The sequence below is a fragment of the Perognathus longimembris genome, chromosome 5 (assembly GCF_023159225.1).
Source record: "Perognathus longimembris pacificus isolate PPM17 chromosome 5, ASM2315922v1, whole genome shotgun sequence".
NCBI lineage: Eukaryota > Metazoa > Chordata > Mammalia > Rodentia > Heteromyidae > Perognathus > Perognathus longimembris.
This window is the reverse complement of record NC_063165.1, coordinates 63,219,728-63,245,978: the sequence shown is the minus strand read 5'-3', so window position 1 is coordinate 63,245,978 and position 26,251 is coordinate 63,219,728. Positions and strand designations below refer to the sequence as shown.

Sequence of the window (26,251 nt, the reverse complement as noted above, 5' to 3'; positions counted from 1 at the left end):
AAGAGAAAGGGGGGGAGGAGGGGGGTATGAGGGACAAGGTAACAAAGAGTACAAGAAATGTATCCAATGCCTAACGTATGAAACTGTAACCTCTATGTACATCAGTTTTATAATAAAAACTTAAAAAAAAAAAAGAACTCATCACTTCTACTAAAAATACATAGTGTTGACAAGAACGGCTCTGGGAATTCCCATTATATGCCCAGTTTGGTGTGGTGCACAGCCTGTTGTAATAAGGAGTGTAGAACACAGAATTAGGCCACAAGAAATAATTACAGTATCTCAGACAACTCTAATAGCCAGAAACTGCAATACAAAGTTGGATCCTGAAAAAGTCACTTGAATTCTTCATTATCTTGTTTGCAATAGGAGCATCTCACAACAGTGGTTATTAATTCTGCTGTCAAATGATTACGTAATTCCTTTGGAATTAGAGCTGACTTAACTGCTCTTTGGTCCCAAATCACTCATAGCCACAGAGTATTTTGCTAAAAGGAATGGCAACTGCCTACCCTTGCCAGATGAGAATGGGGTGGCATAGCAGAGGAAGGCAGGCAGCTCACCTCTTCTATTTGCAAGTCGATGCTGTACAGCGTCCTCTGCAGGCGCAGGCTCCCCAGGTGGATGTGCTTGCCTTCTTCCTCATCAGGGCTGGGGCGCTCATCATTGTCCAGGAGGAGGTGGCCCTTCTGCTCCGCCAGTACTGCCTGATGCTCGGTGCGCTGCAGCTGCCTCACCTTCTCTTTCTTGCCCCTGGAAGCCTTCTTGTCTTTTTTCATTTTGGGAGTCAGCTTGGGTGAATTCTGGATACTGGAGTGAGAAGAGTCCCACGCCAAGGTGGCATTTTTCATCTCTATCTTGATGTGAGGACTGGCTGGTTTGTTCTTAATCATGTGAACCTCTTCCATTAGAAACAAACTCTGATAGGAGTTGTGAGAGAGGTGCAAAGATGAGACACTGGATCAAGACCAGGGAGACAAGCCTAGGGCGAACACTCACGAAGCAAAACACATCAGGCTATACAGTGGAAGGAAGCTGAAGGGCAAAAGTAGCTCATTAGTGAAGCCTTGCCTCTGGAGGTATAGGGGCCTTGTCCAGCCCTCTATACTGTTACATACTAATGGATCAAGGACATTTAACTAATTACTATGAAACCTCTTATTTTTGCTCATAAGCTGCTGAGTAGTAAACTGGAAACCCTACTTGTACCCTGACCCTCTTTTCTGTACCTGCTCCCTTGTATTTTCCCTCCAGACCCTCCTGCAGAACCCCAAACTTTATTCAAAGCCTGGCACTATCAGCACAGACTTAGCTATTAAGACAGGCTGACCTAAGACTGCACCAGGCTCAGGTGGCTAGGAGAAGAAAAGGTCTAAGGAACAGGCCTGTGTGAACACAAAGGGTAGGAAGTATCTCCTTAACACCTCTTAGGCTGGGCACCAATGGCTCATGCCTATAATCCTAGCTACTTTGGAGACTGAGATCTGAGGGGCTTTGTTGTGGTTCAAAGCCAGCCCAGGCAGGAAAGTCCATGAGACTTTTATCTCCAAATAACCATCAGAGTACAGGAAGTGCACTGTGGCTAAAAGTGGCAGAGTGCTAACCTTGAGCACAAAAGCACAGTGCCCAGGCTGAGTTCAGACAGGAAAAAAAAAAAAGAACACTTTCCTCCACACATCCCAAGTCCACTGAGTTATGTTAAAGGGAAGGAAAATAGGGTGTGTGAAGAGGGAAGTGTCTTTGAGATTAGATCCAAAATAGTGACCAGAGTAAACCAAAGCCCAGAACTTTCCTATAAGATTTGGACTTCTGACTTCCTCTCTTAAAGCAGTAATCTTTACAGAATGCTCAGAATGATTTTTAAAATGTAATTTTAAAGTGTTAGAAGGGCAGGGACTGTGGCTTAGTGGTAGGTGCTTGCCTAGCATGCATGAAGCCCGGGGTGTGACTCCTCAGTACCACATAAACAGAAAAAGCCAGAAGTGGTGCTGTGGCTCAAGTAGTATAGCCTTGAGCATAGAAAGGCTCAGGGACAGAGCCCAGGCCCTGAGTTCAAGCCCCTGGAATTGCAAAAAAACCCAAAAAAGTATTAGAAAATCTTCAGAGAAAAGATGACTTTTAGGATCACGACTGAGTGATTTTGACGCTATTTTCAAAAATCTGCCTCAGATAATCCCCCAGGATTGAGGTGAATTTCCTCTAATGAACTCAGAAACAGTAAGTAGTTGTCTTACATTAAAAACTAGCCCTTTCCCCCATATGCTAATGAACTTACTGGGATCCTTTAACCACTTTAAAGTTTACAGTAAAGTGCTATAAAATATACAGGAAGTAAACCCCTTTCCTATTCTCTTGATCTAAACTAAGCTTGCTCTTTTCCTCCCTTAACCTCTAAGCTTCCCAGAGTGTTTTGTTTCTAAATTTCCTAAATAATCTTCACTCTTGGCCAATCTAAAATGCAGTCCCTCCTTTCTGTGGGACTCATGTGCTTGTAGCCTTCCTGAGAGTGAGGTGGGAATAACATGTCAAATATTTTTATCACTCTCACGGACTCAAAGTACAAGAATTTCCCAGTTCACGACCCTAAAAACCTATTAAAAAGATGAAGACTGTTTAGAACCCCGTGACTATTACTACACTATTGCCCGTCAGTTTGCATAGCTCTTTCCCCATGTTTCCTTCCCACTCCCCATGGCCCTGCCTTCCTCCAGGAGTTTCAGGTTCAGGTCATCCTGCCCTGATAGCTGAGGAAGACAAGAGCTTCCTGCTCCTTATACCCACTGGACAACCTTATTTTAGAGATACACAAACCATAAACCATATTTTTACTACTGGGCATAATAATCAAAACCCTTTAATTTACCACAAGAATCAAATCAGAATGTACCTAGGGAATAGCACAAGGTTGTCAGATAAAATACAAAACACTCAGTTAAATTTGTAGTCTGATAAACAACAAATACTTTTTCAGTACTAGTAAGTTCTATGCAGTATTTAATCAAGCAGTTTGTGAAGTGGGTTGTTTTTGTTTGCCAGGGCTTGAACTCCCAGCCTGGGTGCTGTCTTTGAGCAAGCTTCTTTTGCTCAAGGATCACACTGTACCATTTGAGCCACAGAGCCATTTCTAGCCTTTTGGAGTAGTTTACTGGAGATAAGAGTCTCATGGGCTGGCTTCAAACTGCAATCCTCAGATTTCTGCCTCTTGAGTAGTCAGAATCACAGGCCTGAGCCACTGGCCTGGCAAGCACTTGAGCCATGTTTTCTTTTTTGAGACAGGGTTTCACTATGTAGCCCAGTTTGGTCTGGGTTACAATCTTCCTGTGTCAGCCTCACAGCCTCACAGGCATGCACCACACCTGAACATATACTATATATTTTTTTCTACTGCAGGTCCTAGGACTTGAACTCAGAGCTGGGACTTGAACTCACCTAAACTCAGGTGATGTCCTTGAGCTTTTTTGCTCATGGCTACTTCCCTATCACTTGAGGCATAGCTCTGCTTCTGATTTTTTAGTGGTTAATTAGAGAAAAAAAGTCTCATGGACTTTCCTGCCCAGGCTGGCTTTGGACCCTAGTCCTCAGATCTCAGCCTTCTGAGTAGCCAGGATTACAAGTGTTGAGCCACTGGCACCCAGCTAAATCCTGTTTTTGATATTTATTTGCAGTCTTACACTGGAAACAATCAGCACAGCAAATCCACACTGTCTATAAGTCATGTCTATTAGTCATCATTCTTTTTTTCTGCCTTTTATCCATACTACTCAAGAGGAATTAACAAGCTCTCCTGCAAGGAAGACAGGCCAGAGACAAAGACCACCCTTGCTTGTCTCTTAGGTCCCTAACTCCACTTGGAGGAGGGAATGGTGATGATGCGAATTCAGAGGGCACAGCACCTTCACGAAATTTCTATGAATTCCCACCATACAATAAATCAAAGAGGGAAGTCTTATCCTATTCTCTGATGCATCTTCTAGAAAATAATGCAGGAGCAGATACTTTTGAGGTGAATAAAATCTCAGGAACAGTTTGTGAATGTTTTCAAAAGGTTCCCTCAGAAGTTCCTCCAAAATAAAGCAGAAATATTCATAATAAATTGTTTCTTTACATCTAAAATACAGCTCCTTCCCTCTTAAATCCTAGTGAAGTCAATGTTATTCTAATTAATAAGCACCAGAAGACAGTAAGAAAGAAACAGCTTCCCCAGTTGTAGCTGGGGAAGTATTAGGTGATAAATACTAGTTATCCTGGGCCACACATGTAAAAAAGGAAACAAAACACCACCACATAGTGCCAAGAGACATAAGCTAAACGGGACTAAAGTTTCACGTGGCATAAAATGAAGGGTGATTTTGCTTCTATTATTAACTCTGACACTTTCTGGACAGAAGAAGGAACTATGATGCAAAATATCACCGGCTAATGCAAGTTCTCATTAGTAAGTGGCAAGACTGAAAGACAATGATTATACTCACTTCTTCACCCAAAATCTACCCAAATCTGTTCACTGATGAGGATACAGGAACAAATTGGGAGAACTTTCCAATTTGTTAAAACATTTGCTTCCTTCCATGACTGCATATTGTGGGTTTAGCAAAACATGGGGACTTGTGACTGGCAAGCACTTGAGCCATGTCCCTAAGTCACTTGGTTCTGTTTTAAAATTGTTTTTCATATGTGGTCTTATGCTTTTGCTCAGGCTGTTTTTGGACATGATCCTTCTACCGCCACCTCTACCAGCTAGGATTACAACTATGTGCTACCAAACCAGGCTCTAAGCTTTTTTTTTTTTTTTTGGCCAGTCCTGGGGCTTGGACTCAGGGCCCGTGCACTGTCCCTGGCTTCTTCTTTTTTTTTTTTTTTGCTCAAGGCTAGCACTCTGCCACTTGAACCACAGCGCCACTTCTGGCCATTTTCTGTATATGTGGTGCTGGGGAATCGAACCCAGGGCCTCATGTATATGAGGCAGGCACTCTTGCCACTAGGCCATATCCCCAGCCCGCTCTAAGCTTCTTAAGAGGGAAATCCAATTTGGTTTTTCCTGAGCCTAAGATATTAGTATTATTTTCTTCAAACACTCAAATTTCAACCTCTTATGCCACTTAAATTGCTCCTATAGCACTGTCACTGGCCAAGGAAAACAAGTAGCAGCAAAGGAGTTGCTCTGTGGGTGAACTTTTGTAATTAAATATTAACCACTTTAATATTTATCCCCTCACACTCCTCTTGTATTGTAATTGTATTATTCTGGAGACACACAGAACACAGTCAGGACATGACCAACTAACCACCTACAAGGAAAAGAACTGACACTCAGCTGTACTTCTCAATATGACCTAGTTTTATGACTGCTTCCAAGTAAATGCAGTCCCTGAATCATGAATAGTAATCACAGAGCAGGAAAAATAAATATCAAAAAAGAGCATATTAATCAAAATGATAGGAAGAAGGGGAAGAAAACCATATCAGGCACATTAACTGACAACATACATCCATGTCAGGGCCAGGCAAGGGGGCTCACTATAGGGAGGGGACACTGAGCCCAGAACCAGAACATTCAGGAAAGGAAATATTTACTTTAAGTTAAAAAAGTAACTAGTCTTATTCCTTAATTCAGTCTCTATTCCCAGCCCCTAATTCAGTCTCTTTTATTGTTTTATTGCTGCTTTTTTGTGAAAGGGCACAAGGCAAAGCAAAGAGCAGTGTGACTTTCAGAGCACCTTGGGACAGAGGCCACTACTTGTGGTGGGGTCAGCTTGACATCTGGGAGGGGCAAGGAGCAACTTACCTTAAATCTGTCAACAGCGACTGATGCTTCCGAGAGGGACTTTACTGAGAATGGTGTAACTTTCAAAGCAAAAGTCATGGAGTTAAAGACAGTCACCACCGTGAAAGCCTTAAAATTGGAAAAGAAGAGAAAGTGAGCCTGCAATCACTCACCAATTTCCTTTCAGGTAGCAGAAAGACTGCAAACTTGAATAGCAAATGTAATTACATTTCAGATACATTCTGTAAAGGGTAGTGTTTTTTATAAGACTTTCAACTAAAATTGTCAGTAAATCTGAACCAAAGATTGTATTGTGGTTGATTTGTATTTCCAAAAATTAAAACCCCCAAACCTCAGATCGACTACAAGTAGCCTATACACTTATGCACAAGAGTTGGTTCCCTGGTCTTTTTCATCTCAGCTTCATCATTTACACACACAAATAGATACAGTTCTTGGGAGAACCTTGAAATGCAGCAAACAAGAGGCCCAGAACAACTCCTTATATGATATTTTTAAAACTTCCCCTTCCTGAGGGTTCTCTGACCTGTGCTGCTGTCATATCGTAGCCCAAAGTCATGTGAACGGTGAATGTCACTACACTGGCGATCACCACTACTATGGGAGCCACTCCAACAGTGATGCTCTGAAAGTACCCGGCCTTTTCCAATATCCGACGCTCCTCCTCTCGGATTTCTACCAAAAGAAAGGAAGCCTCAAAGAGAGTCAAAAGAAATCTTGGAACATTTGCTCCTTCACCACCAAGTAAGACTCACTTTAGCCACAATTATGTTTTAAAATGGCCCTTTAATACCTCTGATGCAAATACAAGGTTTATATACAAGGGTGACAAGGGAGTGTCAATTGAGGGGTGAGGGGGTGGCTATTGAGGCTTAGACTCAGGGCCTCTTTTTTTCTCTGAAGTATTTGCTAATTCAAACTCTTGTTGAGGAAGTGTGTGAGGGAAGGAGGAAACAAGGTAAAGAGCTGAATTATTCTAACAGTTATCTTGGAAAAATGAGCAGTTTCCTAGGTCTTAAAGTTCCATATATGTGAGATGGAGTGATGGGTTCAAATCTTTAAGACTTCATAAAGTTTTTATGATGCTAGAACTGTAAACCTAAGAAGTCCTAGTATATAATGTGCTCAGGAAGCAAAGTATGGGAATGAGCAAACCCAAAGAATCCAGAATCCTTCTATACACACACACACACACACACACACACATACACATACACACACACACTTCTTTTTCTTTTTTTGGTTGGCCTTGGGGCTTGAACTCTGGGCCTGGGCACTGGCCCTGAACTCTTCAGCTCAAGACTAGCACTCTACCACTTGAGCCACACCACCATGTCCAGTTTTCTGGTGGTTAACTGGAGATAAGAGTCCCACAGACTTTCCTGTTGGGGCTGGCTTTGAATCATGACCCTCACATCTGAGCCTTCTGAGTAGCTAGGATAACAGGCATGAGCGACTGGTGACTGGCCACAAGATATCTCTCTCTCTATATATATATAGATATATATTGCCAGTCCTGGGCTTAAACTCAGGGCCTGAGCACTGTCCCTGGCTTTGTTTTGCTCAAGGCTAGCATTCTGCCACTTGAGTCACAGTGCTACTTCTGGCTGTTTTCTATATATGTGGTGCTGAGGAATGGAACATACTACTTCATGTATATGAGGCAAGCCCTCTTGCCACTAGGCCATATTCCCAGCCCCACAGGATATTTTTTTAAACTCACTTTGAACATTCTGTGAAAATGCTTTGACCCAGGCATACATTTTAATAAATTTAATATAAGTGAGAACTTCATTCATCTTCTGGACACGGTTATCTGTGGCAGTCACACATTTTCTCCTGAAGTATGCAGTAAGCCGTGACACAAACATCTGAAAGGAAAAGCCAGATCAGAGCTCATTCAAAATGGATTGCCTGACTTGCTGGAAATCACTCTGAATAAAATGAGCATATAATTCTGTTTTCTGGGACAGGCTGGCTCTTATGTAGTTGTATTCTTTTTTTCTCTAATAAAAGGGACTTCATTAAAATCAAGAATTATTTAATTCTTGTCTCTGGTAAGGCAGTGAGGACAAAGTACTGTTTATTCTCACTATGACTGCAGATTTTGAGGGCTACCAAAACAGGGGCAGGAGGACTGAAAATACCAAGTGGAGATGAAGTAACTCAGACACTCCTATGTTATCCAGGCAACATTCACCTGCTGGCTTTCTCTTTCACTTACACTCCTCTTTTGTAATGTTACTAGAAGCCACTGCCACTTGCTTTTTGCAAGTATAACTTCTTCCCCACAAGTGAGTATCTACCCACATGGGACTGTACTGCCTAGTTCTGGACTTCTCCAAACCAAGGAGCTCCTTTGGGGAAGTTTCCAATCAGAGGATGAGGCCTACTATAATTCCCTTGAAGGAATTAGTTTTCCAAGGAGGAATTGCTGTCCTAATACAGCTAGAAGGCTTACTCACCATTGCTGGATAAAAGAGGACGAAAACAGCCGAGCCTAGTAAGCCTGTTGGTCCCAGAATGATCACATTATAAACCATGCCCAAGATGGCAACAACAGGTCCTCCAGCCAACAAACTGCCAACAGCAGCTGCCTCAAACATCCTCTGCCCATCGTTGGAGCAAATATTGATGAGCTAAAGATACAAAGAGCAGTGAGGGGACCTTTTGAGGACACAGGCTACTTCACTTGTCTCAGGAGGAACTCAGCAAAAAGTGACCCCAGGGGAAAGGAGTCCTCACTAAGAGGGCTTTGTGTAGAGCAAACTCACCTCACCCAGGGACTTCTCTTTAATGTTCTTTAGCTTAAGAATCTTCTTGAATGCCATGGTTAGGATAGCCCCCCGTAGGCGGACACCAGTTCGGTAATTCAATGCCCAAGTCAGTGCAAGTGACCAAGAGCGCACAACTTCTGTCAGAAGGAGGCCTAGTACCAACAGCAAACTGTACTGCAGATTAGACTCTGTTGCCTGGGTATACTCCAAGAGGTGTTTCACCACAAAGGCCTATAGGGAGAAATATACATAGCTGTCAACATTCCCACAGCAACCATACCCAATGTCACAGTGCTATGTTAGGATAGAAAGAGTAGTCTGCTTTACACCACAGTCATCAGGGTTCAAGCAATGAAAAAAATCTTTCTGGGAAGACCAAATGTTACAGACACCCTGCCCACTATAACTGACCCAGGGTATTGCACAGGCCAGATTAGAAACTTTTTCCTTAAGGACACCATCATGACCTTTACTCTTTCTAATGTAACATAGACCTGTGTATGAGCTGAAATTAATTCTAAACACATCTTCATTCAAAAGTATATATTTGACCTTATTCCAGTATCTCCACACATGGATACATTTCTTTAAATGAAATTAAGACCTTTCTTTGTATCCTTTCAAACGTGCTTATTTGATAAAAAGGAACAGTGTACCTACAGTTGTACTGGGGAAGAGTGAGAAGTGCATTTGCAAAACATTCCTGAAAATAAACATCAGCAGTTTAATAGTACAGAAGGTAGCAATCAAAGCAGACCAAAACAACTCTAGAGACCCTCCCTCAGGCCCTCCCCGCGCCCACTCCCTCCCAAGAACAAAAACATGTTACCTCAGGTAGCATATGTCTAACACCACCTGCAGGGAGGGAACGGCCAGCCCCCAAGAACCACCGAGGACCACCTCCAGCTCTGAGGTCCTGCAACGCTGGGGCACACACTCACACAGGCACATTCAGCAACAGTATTAAATACCAAGAGGTGGAGATAATGTGCTTTTATTGAAAATGAAAGAAAAAAAATATATATAAAGGTACCATCTTCAAAGAGCATCTCACAAACACTGTACAACAGCAGGAGCATTGTAGTAACATACAGTGGGAACATACAGAGTTCAGTTACAGAGGGCTAGCATCTAACAGGTCATCTGGTCTCCGGCTGTTGTCATAACTACACACATTGGAAATACAGAACAGAAGTGATACGTTTCCAGAGTCCGAAGCAGTACATCAGGATGATGACACTCAGCTGTTAGAGGTCCTGAAGCTGCAGTGATTCTGCAATGGAGTAGAATCTCTAGGAATAAAGACCTTGCTGCTAAGGAAAGAGAATTAAAAAAACAAAACAAAACAAAAAATCCTAAGAATTCTCTAATGAGGCACTCTGCTTATAATTGCTGGTGCTGTTGGTACACGAAGCTATGTGGAAGCTATGTCTGTTCATGATGGAATATAAAATTCTAGGCCTTGAAGAAAAAGGGCTGGCATCCTTTGGAGTCTTTTCAAGTCTTTGTAGCTAAAACTAAGGTTGAGGTTGGCAAAAATGAAGCAAAACACACCACAACAAAAGAAAGCCAAACCAATCCCCAACCTAAGGAAGAAAAAGAGTAAACTCAAAGCCCACCCACCCACCCATCTACCCTGTTTTCTTACAGCAAAGGTGAACATGGCTATAAGCCAGCACTGAACCACAGACAGAAACAGAGGCACAATTGTCAAGTATCTAATGCTGATCCTCAGAACCCAGACCCTGAGCTAATTTGTATTTTTCTGTTTTCCCCAAAGTAGCTTAATATCACATGTCTCCTAGGCCCTAGGAGATTCTCATTAATGAGACTTATGTCATGCTCTATAACTTGATCTATAGAGGAATTCCGATTCTAAGAATTACTATATTCTATCTCTGCCCTCCCTCCAATTCTTATTTTTATGTTTAAATGCAATGTTTGGTCCCCACTGCACACATGCATAGATTGCTGGTTTACTACCAAGAAGATTGGCTTCTTTTCCAGTATGCATCCAAAATATGGACCTGAGTCACAGTCAGAGCCCTTCCTCCTCCCGTGAAGCACTCAGTAGATGGCGCCAGGTGAAGCCCTTTCTCACACACCAAGGCACTGTGGACCAGTCTCCAGGAAAGGCGTGCAAGGACAGCAGGCTGTTGTTTGGGCTCCTTCCTTCCCATCCCTTTACAGTGCCCCTTTCAGCACTAAGAGCACCAGCCTCTCCCAGAGGGGAGGGGCAGGGAAGGCAAAAGACATAACCAATATTAACACTATGTAAAACTTCAAAGGGAGGAAAAGAGGAAACAGTAGATTAAAGAACTTCTAAGACAGGGTTTTAAAAAAGTAATGACAATGTATATGATTTTTGTATGGGAGAAGAAAAAAAAGGTTTGTATGGAAAAATCCAAACAAAATTCAGTTTTAAAAAAGTTACACATTTATCACTTAAGTCTAAACAAACTGGGAGAAAACTTGAGATTATCAGCATAGCTGTCTGGCTGTGGAAAGCATTCCCAGTGAATAAACATTACCTTACCTGAACTCTTGGCGAGAGATTCTGCCCCGCTTGACTCTCACATTCTGAGCGCAGAATACAGCCATCCTGAAAATTCTAAAGAACAGCTTCTGTCACTGGTTCCACTACAGAGAGACTCCCCCCAAGTCCAGATCCTGACAGCACCAAGCAAGCTGCAGCTGGAGAGAGGTTGGAGGGTGGGAACTTACCTACTCAAACGTTTTTCACTGTCTTTTCCCCCAAGGCCCTGGGGCAGTTCGCATTCACCAAGAGACAGTGCTGCTAGAGGCAGCTTTCTCTTGTGGATGGATCTAAGGCAGATGCCAACTGTACAGTGACATCTAGGGAAGGCCTGGGTTTTTCAAAACTATCTGAGTCTAAAAAGGACCCCCAAATGTCTCTGTTAGTTTTGTACGTTTTGGCTCTTCATCTCTAACTGGACAGATTCTGGTATTCTGTTCACTGTAATTATGTAAACACTGTCCCTGGCATTGCCTGACCCTGGGATCATCCTGATGCAGGAATACCCAGCATCAGATGGCCAGTGAATTTAAACACACACACACACAAAGCACAGGCTTGGTTGTGCTTCATTTGGTCTGTTTGGCTAACAGGTCACAATGACACCTACAAGGAAACAAGAAATAATTTGGAAAGCTTGTAATCTGGGGAAGGCGTTCTTATGTAAGAACGGGCCAAGCCAGTTTGAAATCATGCCAGCTTAGAAAATCTGCAAAAATTTAAAATGAATGTTCCTGAAAGGATCCAAGTCTGCTCACAGGAAATTTGCTCACTGTTGGTACTAATCTCAAACCGGCCTAATTTTTTTTATTTCCAGTCAAAAACAAAAGAGGCCTCAAAAAGACAGCTGCAGCAATAACTTTTGAATTATTATAATAGATAGGTCCATTGCTTTTCCAGTTGCTTCATGATTGAACCACTGAGGTACATTTCCAGAAAGGCAGAGAGAAGAGTACTGCCTTTTCCTATTAAAGGAAGGCACTCAGCTTTCCCTGGCATCTACAAGATTTTTCTAGAATTGTGCATCTCCGTGTTCTGCATTATAAGTGAAAGATTAAGGACTATATAGATGCTCCAGGGAGTGACCTTAAAAGCCACCAAGTTGAACATGCATAAGTAACATTTTTTTCAAGGAAAGAAATTAACAATCCCAATAATTTATGGAATTTTTTTTGAGGAGAGTGGAATCAAGAAAGCCTGTCTGCATGCCATGCTATCCAGATGAAAGAATTTGATTACAGATCAGAGCAGCCACCAGCTCTGTAGTGAAACAAGGACAGAAGCTCTTCTTGGGAAAGATGGCTCTAAGAAAATGTTTGCCATTTTGATCAATAACAACATAAATAATATCTCAGTTACAAGGTCTCATTTACATAAACATTATACAAAAGTGTGTTAGTTGGTCAATTAATATAAAACCCCAGAAATATCAGAAAAGTAGTGTTCTCTGCTTCAGAAAGAGATAAAAACTTTCAAAAAGGCATCAAACTTTGGGGATGGGGGGAAACAGAAAAGAAAGAAAAGAAAACTCAAAACTATAAATTAGTTTTACCTAGTCACCATGCATCTTAAACATATACTTACCCAAACCATGAACCTCCAGCTTACCCACACACGGAAAATGCACAGTATAATCAGTACTACTGCTCCGATGCCTCAAGGCAAATATGTAGAGAATAGATTTAATAAAAATCTCAATGTAAGGCAACACAGAAGGTGTAAGAAACAGGTGCCCAGAAAACTGTCAAAGACTCCCTTACCTACTCTGCTTTTGTTAGACTAGGAAAATACCAAGATTAACATCCCAACACTTGCCATAGCTTAACCTATACACCAAAGCTTGAAATGGACTCCAAGTGAAACTCTGAAAACCTTGACAGTCCTCTAGCTTCTTGAGGGTTCATTTGCCATAGGACTGTCAATCATGATACTCTGCTTCCAGGCATTTGGTACGTTACCACGCTGGCTCGCAGTCCATACAAAGTAAGACTATATTCACAATACTGCCATGACACATCTGCCCAGATCCAGATTGTTATTTCACGTCAACACACACCAAAAAGCACAGTCCTGTGCAGAACCAGGATCAGTTCAGTTTCACCCCCACCCTAGGAATGCAAATTAGCTCTTTCTTTTCTCCCAGTACGGCCCATCATCATTTCAGTGGTTGAGAAGCCACCATTACTCCCAAATCCACTGACCCATTTCAACAGAGATGGAGGCATCTCTAAAGCTGCTAACTACTCCAAATTGAGCATAACCCCAGTAACTGAACAAGAGAGTTAAGAGCTGCCCATGGCCGGACTCCTGGAGACCGTCAGAAAGGATGGTTAGAACTTACTGGTCCACTGAAGCCTGCCAGCTGCGTGATCATCAGGCACATGATGGACAGGATGAGCCTGGTGCGGCAGAAGATCCACACAACCCTTCTCAGGGAGGCAGCATCTGGCCCAACTTCATTCAGCTCTTCTTGCCACAGTCTCTCTAGTCTTAATAAGGCACATGTCTTCCCGTTACACATCTCCTCAGGGAAAAAGACACACCCTAGCTTCCCTCCCGCCATCACTGTTTTGTCTGCAGGCTCTGTCATGGCACATATAAGTCTCTCCTTTAAAATTATACACATAGTCTTTACCTTCTAGAGGAAAAAGTCCCTTCCTGTGTATGGGCATATTTATTCCAGATAGGGAGCATTCCAAGGTACAGAAAATGATGAGAACAAGAGCCCTTCCTTCCACCCCCAAAAGGCCTACCCCTGAATAAAGTCTAGGGATAACTTTGTCAGGGCCCCCACCCTTTCTGAAGGATCCTGTGGTAAAAAGCAAAGTAGCAAACTAGATTTTAATCATACAATCAGCTACCACAAAAATGTATTCTGTCACAAGGCAGCCACATAATCTCCCTTCAGACTCAGGAAGAGAAGCAGGGCTGAGAGAGAGAGAGAAAGCCCATGGTTAAAATAGGATTAGAGTGAAATAGGAAATAAAGCAGAAGAGCAAAGGGGAAGCCACCCCCAGGAGACCCCCCACCCCAGGACAGCTGCAGAATTCACACCCTCCTATCTCAGGCCTAGCATCCAGTATGTGGAAACTAGGGTGGATCAGAGACGCCTACCTTCTGCAGTTCACATCAGAAGACTCATACTTGGACAAAGGCCACACATCCTCCATTAAGAGCTCTCCCTTCTTGTGGGCCACGCGGGCCAGAGGAGAAAGCCATGAAAATGTCATACAGGAAAAGAGGCCAGCATTGTCCACTGGGTGTTGGTGTCTGCAAAGAGAAACCAAGTTACAAAACTTCAACATACACCAAAAAGACAGAATATTTAAAATACACTTCAGTAAACAGTTCTCTTGATTAAAAGTTGATTTCCCCAACTGCCTCATCTCAGCCCAAATTTTCAAAAATGCTTTTGGTGCTTTGCCGATGACTCATTAATCTTCAGAGTTTCTTACTTGGAAGTGGTCCGGATGGGCTTCAAAGCACTTAAGCCGTGATGGTACTTCCCCTTGGGATGTTCATCATCCAGAATTCTGAGCTGAGAATGCATTGACACATCCAGGGAAAGGCCCTCAGCTCGGGCTGCTGTTTCCAAGGCATCCTGGCAATCCAGCTGCTCCACAGAAAGGGAAAGAGACATGAGCACTTAACAAATATTACATACACCGAAGAGGCAAGTCCAAGTGACAACAGCTCAACCACACATTACCTCACCCAAACTGAGAAATCCCAAGGGTCAGGAGACCATTAGATTCACTGTTGGTATTATATAAACTAATGTTTGCTTGTTTGCTTTTGCCAATCCTGTGGCTTGAACTCTGGGCGAGGGTGCTGTTGCTGAGCTCCTTTTGCTCAAGGCAAGAACTTGAGCCATAGCACACTTCTGGCTTTTTGGTGGTTAATTGGAAACCAGGCTGGCTTTGAACCACAATCTTCACATCTCAGCCTCCTTAATAGCTAGAATTACAGGCCTGGGCCACTGGTGCTCAGCTGAGTCTCTATTTTTTTTTTTTTTTATAGATTATTGTCTTTCTACAACAACTGTAAGGGTAGAAAGTGTGCACATGGTCCCCGGCTTGCCTGCTGCACCCATCAAGCACAAGCTTTGGTTCACAGCAGTTATGCAACTTCAGAAACACCTCAGGGTGTTTCTGAAACTCTCAGGGTAGACCTGAGAGTATACTGCTCTGTGTTCACACTCATTCCTTCCATTACAAACAAGGTAGGTTTCAAGAGGAAACAGCAGTGACCCAATGCTAGAAAAAGAATTCCCTCTTATATAAATTCTCATGTGTAAGTGGACATAATTTAGTCGCTAGGGATTACGGTACAAAATAGTATAGTGGAGACTGCTGAGACATCAGAATTCAACATAGCTTCTTCTTACTTTTAATTTGCTCATAATCACAGAAGAAAGAAAAAACAAAATATTGGATCCATAAAGAAAGATATACAAAAAAAGTACAAGTACACTTACTAGATCTTAGTTGATACTGGGACTCTACAGAGTAGGTACAGAAAATTACAGGACCATTGTTATCTGCATACCCCCAGCTCAGAAGACATTTCTTCAAGTGTGCAATGGATAGCTGCCAAGATGGGCTACATGCTGATAGAAAACAAACTTTGAAACATTTCTACACTGACACTTTGGAATTTAATCAGGACTCTGAATAAAAGGTCACAAGGAATTTTCTACATGTTTAAATGTTATCTAATACACTCTTTTGGTCCGAGGTCAGGACTCAAACTCAGTACCTAACATTTTTGCTCACTGGCTAGCTCTACCAATTTCTAAATAATATGACTTAAAGAAGACATGACATGGAAATTAGAAAACAGTTTTTAGCTAAATGGTATGAAACTATAATACAAAGTAAAATTTTGATTGCTTGAAGATCAGTGCTTTAAGCTATAAATTGACATTTTCTGTAAAGAATCAGATAATAAATATTTTTAGAATTTTGTGAACCAGGAGACGAAAAAAATAAAGGATTTTATACAGGTACTTTGATGATAAAGTAAAATAGACCATAACAAAATATTTAATAAAATTCAGGTTATAGCAATAGTTTGTTTTTTGTAATACAGATCTACTAATGAGGAAATATTTCACTTAATTAGGGTTTAAAATATTTTCCCCTTTCACTGAAATCTTGCAAATCTTCATGCACCAATGTTGATTTGAATAAAAGTCTTCAACTTCATTTTTGAAAATATCTTCACAAAGAAAGGTAATGCTCAAATACTTAAGTTGATCCAGGAGCCTGCGGTCTGAACTGGCCACACTCATCTCTCAGAAGACATGGTGGGATTCTCCTACTTTCTCTCCTGCTTTATTGGTCCTTTCTCTCTGTCTCTCTCTCCCTTTCCTTCTCCCTTTCTTCATTCAGCACTAGATATTGAACTAGACCTTTGCACTTAGTTTATAATCACTTTACCACTAGGCTACTAATCGAGCCCAGTGCATTTTAAAATGCAGAAATCTTTTCTGTACATCAATGAGATTCCAAGAGTACCGTTAGAGGCATTATCTGAGTCAGAAAATATACCCACTACAAATGTATATTGGAAGAGTATTAACTTTTGACAGCACAGAAGTTTAGAAAGCAGTTTAATGTTTTTTATGATTCAAACATTAGTTGTAATAAAATAACTTTCCCATAGTATTATTTTATATCCTACTAGCAATGTACGTAGTTTTTCAACATCTTTGTCAGCACTTGGTGGTGACATCAGTTTTCTTTTAATTTCTTTTTAACAGGAATGGTGTATTTGTGCTGCTCTAATGGAATGCTATTTGACATCTGTGGTTCCTTTCTCCCACACATTCTTTTTGGCAAGTCTTCTTCTTTTTTTTTTCTTTAGTTATTTTATGGTTAAAATCTCATGTTTCTTCCCTGGGCTGGCTTCAGGATCAGAACATACCTTCCTACCCAAGGCCTCTCACATAGTTGGGATGATAGGCGTACTCCACCAAGCCCCGTTGGTTGAAATGGGTCTCCACAATTTTTCGCTCAGGTTGGCCTTAAATCTAATCTTCTCTACCTCCCAAGTAGCTAGGATATAAGAGTGAGCCACCATGTGCAACTTTTGAGTCTTTTATCTATTTCCTAACAAGATTTTCGGCACTGAATTCACATAGTCCTTTATGTCTACTGGATTCAAGTCATTTATCAGCTAAGAGATTTGCAAATATTTTCTTCCAAGTTTTTGCTCTCTTAATTGAGCCACTGATAGAGTAAAAGTTTATAGCGATTTATTTTATTTTTACTGTGTGTGTGTGTATGTTACTGGGGTTTGAATTCAGGGCCTTGAGCTTGCTAGACAGATGGTCTATCACTTGACCATGAACCCAGCCCTTTTTCTTTAGTAGATTTTTTTAGACAGGGTTTTTGCTCCCTGCACCAGCCTCAAACTTAGGATTCTCCCATTTATGCCTCATACACAGTTGGGATTACAGGCCTGTGCTACTACACCCAGTCTACTATTTGAAACAAGGGGGCTTACTGATATTTTTGCCTGAGCTGACTTTGAACCATGATCAATCCATCTTTCCTTCCTGCATAGCTGGGATTATGGATCTATGTCACCATGCCTGGAAAAAGGTTGCAATTCTGATAAAGTCTAATTTATTTATTTTGTTCCTTTTGTGGATTATGTGATAAGCATCCTGTCTAAGAATGCTTCTCTACCCCTAAGTCAAGGAGGCTTTCCTTTTATGTTTTCTTTCAAAAGTTTTATAGTTTGACATTTTACATTTACATCTATCATAAATTTTTAGTTAATTTTTCTGTAACCCAGAAAAATTAGGAATGGAGTTTAGGTAAAAGTTTTGTTTCCTTGTTTATGCTTATCCAATTGTCCTAACCTAATTCATTAAGAAGACACTGGCATGGAGGCACAGCTCCCCTGTAAGAGGGTTTGCCTCAAAAGCTCAAGACTTTGAGTTCAAACTCCAGTACTGTAAAAAAAAAAAAAAAAAAAAAAAAAGCCTCATTTTTCCATCAAATTGCTTTTGTGTATATGTGAAAAAGTTGGCCAAACCTGTCTGAGTCTGTGTCTAGAGTCTACTCCATTTATCTATCTCTCCATGAGTATACTGGCACTGCTGACTTGGTTCTCAAGTTATAAATTAAATCTCAAAATTGGGTAGTATGCTACTTGTAATTTTATTCTTTTTTCAAAAGTGATTTAGCTGTACTAGTCTTCTGCCTTTCCAGGTGAACAAAGCTCAAAAGTTAGTTCTTATCAACATCCTGTGGAATTAGGGCATCAGAAAAGGAAAACCTGGTATGCCACCCATTAGTATGCTGACATAAAAGTGACATACTAGTAATGGGAAGAGTCTTTACAAGTTTTGTTCTCAAAACAATGTACAGAGCACCTTCTATGTGCAAGACTGTTCCCAATAGTGGGAAAAAGAACAAGATATGGATAGCACACTAATTGTGTGTGTGTGTGTGTGTGTGTGTGCGCGCGCCCAAGTGCACGTGCATGTGCACATTATCATGTGCTACTCCGAGGCACTGTCTTCAGCTTTTCTTTCCTTTTCCCCCTCAAAGGTGTGCTCTACCACTTGAACCACAACTCCACTTTCTGGCTTTTTGGTGGTTAATTGAAAATAAAGAGTCTCACAGACTTTCTTGCCTGGACTGGCTTCGAACTGCGATCCTCTGTTCTCAGCCTTCTGGTAGCTAAGCTTATAGGCATGAGCCACTGGTGCCTGGCCACTAATTTCATTTTTGTCATCTCCAAAATGCCTAGTGACAGTTTGCAAAAAGTTTACTAATGGACTTAACACAGTTGTCCCTTGCTATATCACAGTTCACTTACTGTAGCTTCATTGTATTGTGGTTTATTTATTAAATACATAAATAGTGATCTCTCACCTATCACGGGAGCTGTGTTACAGAGATCCCAACAATAGGTGAAAATTTGCGAAGTAGCAGTGTTAGTCATCTCTTGCTATACTGCAGTTCATTTATTGCTACTTCACAGATTTTTCACCTATTGTGGGGGTGGGGGTGGGAGGAGGGGTGTGTCTGGAATGTAACTCCCATAATAGGCAAGAGCATCCCATTTGCAAGTCACACCATGTTTCTGTCATTATTTCCTATAGTGTCCAATCATCAGTCCTACCTGCTTCAGGAAAATGCAATCCTTGATGAAGAAATGAGCATCTGATACAAGATCCTCTCTTTAATGCAAACAGTCCTGTTCCATTTCTGCTCCCAGCTCCTTCAAACAAAGATTTCTCAATAATCACCAGATAGTTAGGTGCTAGTGGCTCATACCTGTATTCCTAGCTACTCAGGAGTCAGGAATGCAGTTCAAAGCCATCCCAGGCAGGAAAGTTGGTATCTCCAATTAGATTTCTTTCTTTTTTTTTTTTTTTTGCCAGTCCTGGAGCTTGGACCAGGGGCCTGGCACTGTCCCTGGCTTCTTTTTGCTCAAGGCTAGCACTCTGCCACTTGAGCCACAGCGCCACTTCTGGCCATTTTCTGTATATATGGTGCTGGCCATTTTCTGTGTATGTGGTGCCAGGGCTTCATGTATAGGAGGCAAGCACTCTTGCCACTAGGCCATATTCCCAGCCCTCTTCAATTAGATTTCTATCTCCAATTAACCACCAAAAAAAGCCAGAAGTGGAGCTGTGGCTTAAGTGGTACAATGCTAGTCTTGAGCACAAAAGCTCAGGGATAGCGGCCAGAGCCTTGAGTTCAAGCCCCAGAACTGGCACAAAGTAACAACAACCCAGCAGATATTTAGCTGCTAGTACAAACTCTCAAATGCTAATATTAGATAAGACAAATAGACAAAAATTCAAAAGAATTCTTATACTCCAAAAACCCATTATCTCTTTGGACTAAACTACTTAGTATTATGTCTGTAGGTAGAATTCTCCCTTAGCTGGAGACAAAAGTAAAGTGTGCAGATTTCAAAAGATAGACAGGGTTTGAATGCTCATTCTGCCATCGGCCTTCAGCTACTGAAGCTTCAGTTCATTCACAACTACCCTGATGCACGTACCTGGAACACAGTATTGAAAGGAACTAAAGGGATAATGAAAAATACTGTGAAAACACTTCATACATACTAACAATACTACCCTGGGCTGCCCTGATAAACTGTACAGCCCATCTCAACTACTTCCTCTTTCATCTAATTGGCCCATCTCTAGGGTCACCTCGTTCCCCTTCCCATTGGGTCTTCTCACCCCTATATCTCTGCAACAGGATACTTCCAGCAAGAACACTTGGAGGGCAAGCTGTCCTACTCATCTGCATCCCTGACTCCTTGCACAGTACAGAGTCAATGGAAATACTTTTATGTTGCTCTGCACACTGTGTATGTGTAGTTAGCATTTTAATACTGAATCACTAACCACGAGATCTTAACCATTTAACTTCTGTTAAGACATTCTAGTTTTTTTCTTTTTGAGTATAATAAATAATTAGTTCATTTTTCTCTTTCTGGATTACATGGATACTCTCCTCCACTAGTAAGAGAAGTGTTGTAGAGCTGACTCCATCTTGATTATTAGGTCAACCTGACCCGAAAATTCTACTTCTGTAAATGGCTTGCTTGTTATTTGCTCTACCCCCTGTGTCAAGCCCCTATATCTGTGCTACACTTTTACCTTTATAAACCCCAATTTGAGGACTGCTTGGGGTCACGGTAGCAGCTCCCGAGTCTGTGCTGTGTCCCTGGCTGGTCAGTTCACTTAATGCTTCCCCAATAAATCCATCTTTTTGCTTGAGACTGTCTCTGAATGGTGGACTCTTGGAGGGATGGGGAATCCCCTCCCTAGAACTCTGTAATATTCCTTAGCTCCGTAACAAGAATAAGATTAGGATTATGGTTCCTAGAGCATGAGCAGGGGCAGGGGTGTAACTTAGAGCACTTGCCTAACATGTGTGAGTCAATTGGGTTCAAACACCAATACTACAAAAGAGGAATGGAAAAAAAAAAAACCTACTAGAAACTTAACAAGTTTGCTCCAGTTAGCTTTATTATAAAATACTAGACTATGTATTCTACTATTATTGCAAAAAAGAACTGCTATTAAGTTTTGGTATTTCAGTTCTATTTTGTTGGCCTGAGCCTGCCTCTATCCAACTTTCCCTGGGATACTGGCCAGAAAGAGAGGAAACAAGAGCAATTTCATAGCCAAAGCTCATGACAAGCATATATCTATAATAGAAAACTGTTTTACTTGAAGGTGAGAAGAAAATTTGTGTCAATTCTTTTAAAAAAAACAAACAGCTGGGTACTGATGGCTCATGCATGTAATCCTAGCTATTCAGGTGGCTGAGATCTAAGGATCGCAGTTCAAAGCCAGCCTGGCCAGGAAAGTCTGTGATACCCTTATCTCCAATTAACTATCAGAAAACCAGAAGTGGCACTGTGGCTCAAGTGAGCACTAGCCTTGAGCTAAAGGGCTCAGGGACAGCTCCCAGGCCCAAAGTTCAAGCCCCATGACTGAGGGGAACAAAACAACAAAGAATCATTATGAACCCTAGGCTGTCCTTGAACTTGATCTTTCTGTCTCAGCTTCCTGAGTGCTAGTGTCTACCATCATACCTGGTTTTGCAGCTATTACTTCAAAAGAAACCAACATAGCCGTTATTGTGTCAAACACTGTCTTAACTGCTTTATAGACATTAACCTGGTGATCCTTGTACCAACCCTGTATATTATGCCTCTTTTACAGCTGGAAGAAATGGAGGCAAATAGGTATTAGATGGAAGTACATATTTGAATCCATGCTTAAGTTGCCCTAAATCACTATGCATATGCTTTTCAAAAAAGAAGAAAAGCTGGGCACTGGTAGCTCATGCCTGTAATCCTCGCTGCTCTGGAGGCTGAGATCTGAGGATTGCAGTTCGAAGCCAGCCCGGGCAGGAAAGTCCACGAAACTTCTATCTCCAATTTATCACCAAAAAACCACAAGTGGCACTGTGCCTCAAGTGGCAGAGTGCTAGCTTTGAGGTGAAGAGCTCAGGGACAATGCCCAGGCCACCCAGGCACCCCACAACTGACCTGTAAGCCCTCTGTACATCACTTTGACAATAAAGAAGTAATTATTTAAAAAGAAAAAGAAAACTAAAGGACTACTTGATAGCTCTGTACAATACCAAGTAAGAGTACACAGAAGGTTGTAAAGTGCATGGGATTCTTAAAACACCTACAACTACAACCATTTATTGCAATCCTTTCTGTAACTTATTCTCAAAGTCTGAATGTATCTATGTCCATGACACAGAACACACATGAATTCCCCTTGGCAAGATTGGCTTTAGAAGACAAACATATCTTGAACTCCATGTTAGGTAGAGTTGTCAGGATTGTTGGCAATGCCTGGCTATTCCATCCTACAACCAACACTGCACTACAAGAGTGGGCAATTAATGCTTTGAAGGGAAGCCACGAGCTCTGTTCTGAATTGTCTAACTCCAGAAATAACAGCACTGGCAGGTGAAGCTATGTAAGAATTGGTAGGATAGCCTTTACAATCATACTACCCACCTTTTAAAGTACATAAATTAAAAAACGAGTCTTGCTGTCTGCCTCCACATGCAGGCTTTGTCAAAGAAAATTCTCATCTGTTATCTACTAACAGAATTAACTTGATTTTTGAACTAATTCAGAACATAATCTTAACTCAGAAAATAATATTTAATAATTTAAACATATGTAACCCCTTCAAGGAAAGCAGGAAGGGAAATGCTAGGCAAGTTTAACTCTACTAAGTAGTAGAACAGTCTACCAAATGAACTTCACATTAGTATGAAAGTTTGAAACTGACCAGCTAGACCATGACAAAGATTTTCAGAGACCCTATTTCTTATCCTTAGCCTTGTTACTTTTGATTAGAAGAGATGGACACATGGCTAAGACATGAAAGAAAGTATCAGCAGAAGGCTACCTGAAAATAGAAAGCAGTTTCATTGAAAAAGTTTTTTCGCTGGCCATTTGGAACTTTCAAGCTTCTAAACAGAACAGACTTGGGCACTTAAAACTGCTTTGAAAAGGTAGCTAGTTCCAACAGTTTTCTTAACAAGAGAGGTCTTTAACACGTGCTAGCAGGCTGTATATATTTCACTTCAGTAGGGTTTCCTTGTAGGCAGTGGCAGTCTTGCTGCAGTGATGGTATGGTGAGCTCACCACAAGGCAGCAGGCCAACCTCAGGCTCCAGTACACTGCAAGTATAGATGCAATCACATGCCCAGCAGCAGAGCCAGTGGACTCTATATCAATAAGAGTGCTGCTGTCATCTCCACCACGGATCTCTGGGCTGCCACTGGAGACCAAGAATTGGTTCAGGTCAGAAACCCTATCATACCCAGTGCCTAGGAGACTACTGAGTCTTACAAAGCTTTAATGATGCCTTCTTACAGAGTCACTGGGTAACTATACAGGAAAAAACAATAAGGCAGAGCAACAAAATAATCTCCTTCATCCTGCCTTCCTTCCTAACAGCAAGCAGATTTACAGGTAATACTCTGCATGCAAAGGCATAAACAAATTCATATAACCTTTGTCTGAAAAGCTTCAGGGTCTAATACTCTAAAAGTATAGTTATTAAACAAAATGGGTAAAAGCAGTAAGGAATTTTTCATTTTTTGCTATTGTTAGAAATGGCTCCGGATGACACATCCTCCTATGTATCACACAGGAATAAGGACACCAACTCAAAAGGAACTCAAGGCAAGGAACTCTGCAGAAGGGTGCTCCAGAGCCAAAAATCTGGCAAGCAGAGCAGAGCAGGCAGGCTGCTCCCTTTAACCCTTAATCCAGCAGGCCCTGTCCCTCTGCTCATATTCACAATCTTCAGAATGATGTTGCTTAATTAATGGGATATAATTTAATTAATATTTAAGGAGCTTCTAACAGTATTTTTTTTTTTTTTTTGCCAGTCCTGGAGCTTCAAATCAGGGCCTGGGCACTGGCTCTGAGCTTCTTTTGCTCAAAGCTAACACTCTATCACTTGAGCCACAGCACCACTTCTGGCCTTTTCTGTTTATGTGGTACTGAGGAATCGAACCCAGGGTTTTATGCATGCTAGGCAAACACTCTCCCACTAAGCTACATTCCCAGCCATAATAAGATTTCTAAAGTGCAGCATGAAATGGATGAAACTAAAATGTAATGAGCAAGGGCCAATACAATGGATGAACAAATGAAGCAGTGGTACTCATTAGACACTATGTTGAAAATGAGCATGTGAGTGGGGATGGGAAGGAAAAACTGGGAGAGAACAGGGGAAGGGGTGACAGTGTCCAAAAAGAAATGTATTCTTTACCCGACTTACTTAACTGTAACCCTTTTGAACATTACCTCTATAATAACAATAACAAATTAAATTAAAAAAATGAATAATGCTTGCCACCGGTGGCTCATGCCTGTAATCCTAGCTACTCAGAAGGCTGAGATCTAAGGATCTCAGTTCAAAGCCAGTCCAAGCAGGAAAGTCCAACAAATTCCTATCTCCAATTAATCACCAGAAACCGTGACGTGGTGTTGTGGCTCAAGTGGGAGAGCCCTTAGCCTTGAGCTGAAGAGCTCAGGGACAGCACCCAGGCCCAGAGTTCAAGCCTCATGACCGACCAAAAAAAACAAGCAAACAAAAAACAACAACAACAACAACAAAAAACCCAAACAGGTGCCAAAGCCGGAACTTTTCAGAAAAACAATTCTCACAAGATTAACAGAAAGGAAGTAAACTACTTTGACAGAAAAGAGGCTTTTCTCACACTGATCTGAGATACACTGCACACTTTCTATAATGAGCTTAAGTCTCAGAATATACCTTAAAAACATTTCTGGTAAGAGATTATACCTACATTCTTAATCCCTAAAACCATATCCTTAATCCTTAAGATAAAACTTCAGCTCACTAGAATATTTCAAATACCTAATTATGAAATCTCCAACTAAGGCTAAAGAGCCAGTCTAACAGAGAACTAAAAAAATGTTAGGTGAAGATCACTGGATTTATTAATACTCATTTTTTTACTGTTCTTAGATACAGAATGTTCTAACTTGGAGGAAAATTCTACCAGTAATACTTTTGGAAGAAGGAAAAAACAATATAGTCATAATGACATTAAACTTCAGTTGACTTCTGCTTATTTTTCATGCTTCCTCCTTTTTTAAATCAGTGAGAAACAAGTTACTCTTAGCTTTGACATACTATCATTAAGAAAAAGAACCACCACACAACCCCAAAGATTTCTGATAGTTTCTCTTGCTTTTGCCTAAATATTGACTTATTCAAGAACACCCACAACCCCTCTGTGTCTGTGACTTTGTGTACTTTATGCCTAAAGCCACTAGGGCTTAAGCATGCCTATTCACAACTCTTGGTTTTACCTAGGATGTTCTTCATTTCTCCAAATCCTACCTATTCCTCAAATGGCCTCCAGCTAAATGGCCTCCTGAAGCCTTGCCTGAGACTTTACAGGAATCTTGTTATTTTCCACAGCACCTAAATTACAGTAATCCAAGTGCATGTCTGTGAGTTTAAGCCAGGGTGGAAGGCAGGCAAGTCTAGTATCAGTCCTTAGTTGAACCAGACCACTTTGTTCTGCACTATGTACCTTAGAGAGTGCCATATTAAAAGATGAACAGTGCTGGGTGCCAGTGACTCATGCCTGTAATTCTAGCTACTCAGTAGGCTGAGATCTGAGGATCATGGTTCAAAGCCAGCTGGGCAAGGAAGTCTGGGACTCTTAGCTCCAATTAACCACCAGAAAACCTAAAGTGGCACTGTGGCTCAAGTGGTAGAGCTCTAGCCTTGAGCACAAGAGCTCAGGTATGGCACCCAGGCCCAGACTTCAAGCCTGATGACAGAAAAAAAAATACATCTTTAAAAAAACAAACAAAAACCCCAAAAAATCAGGGGGCTGGGAATATGGCCTAGTGGTAGAGTACTTGTCTCCTATACATGAAATCTGGATTCGATTCCTCAGCAGCACATATATAGAAAAAGCCAGAAGTGGTGCTATGGCTCAAGTGGTAGAATGCTAGCCTTGAGCAAAAAGAAGCCAGAGACAGTGCTCAGGTTCCAGAACTGGCGAAAAAAAGAAAAAAATCAGGGTGGGGGGGGGGCTGGAGGTCAGTGTTATAGTAGAGCATGGGTAAAAA

General features: G+C 41.4%; 1 protein-coding gene across 4 annotated transcripts in view; it reads right to left on the bottom strand.

Annotated features, from left to right (window-relative positions):
* The window catches only part of Abcc5 (ATP binding cassette subfamily C member 5), an 86,182-nt gene that overhangs the window by 48,990 nt on the left and 10,941 nt on the right, over positions 1-26,251 (bottom strand). For 2 of the 4 annotated variants that reach the window (XM_048347019.1, XM_048347017.1), the window contains exons 3-11: positions 14,554-14,711; positions 14,213-14,368; positions 13,440-13,587; positions 8,560-8,793; positions 8,251-8,424; positions 7,509-7,656; positions 6,312-6,460; positions 5,786-5,893; positions 564-920 (exon numbers count right to left, since the gene is read on the bottom strand). In XM_048347019.1, coding sequence (XP_048202976.1) covers positions 564-920; positions 5,786-5,893; positions 6,312-6,460; positions 7,509-7,656; positions 8,251-8,424; positions 8,560-8,793; positions 13,440-13,587; positions 14,213-14,368; positions 14,554-14,711 — 1,632 coding nt within the window. The other 2 variants (XM_048347020.1, XM_048347021.1) reach the window with 2 other exon arrangements.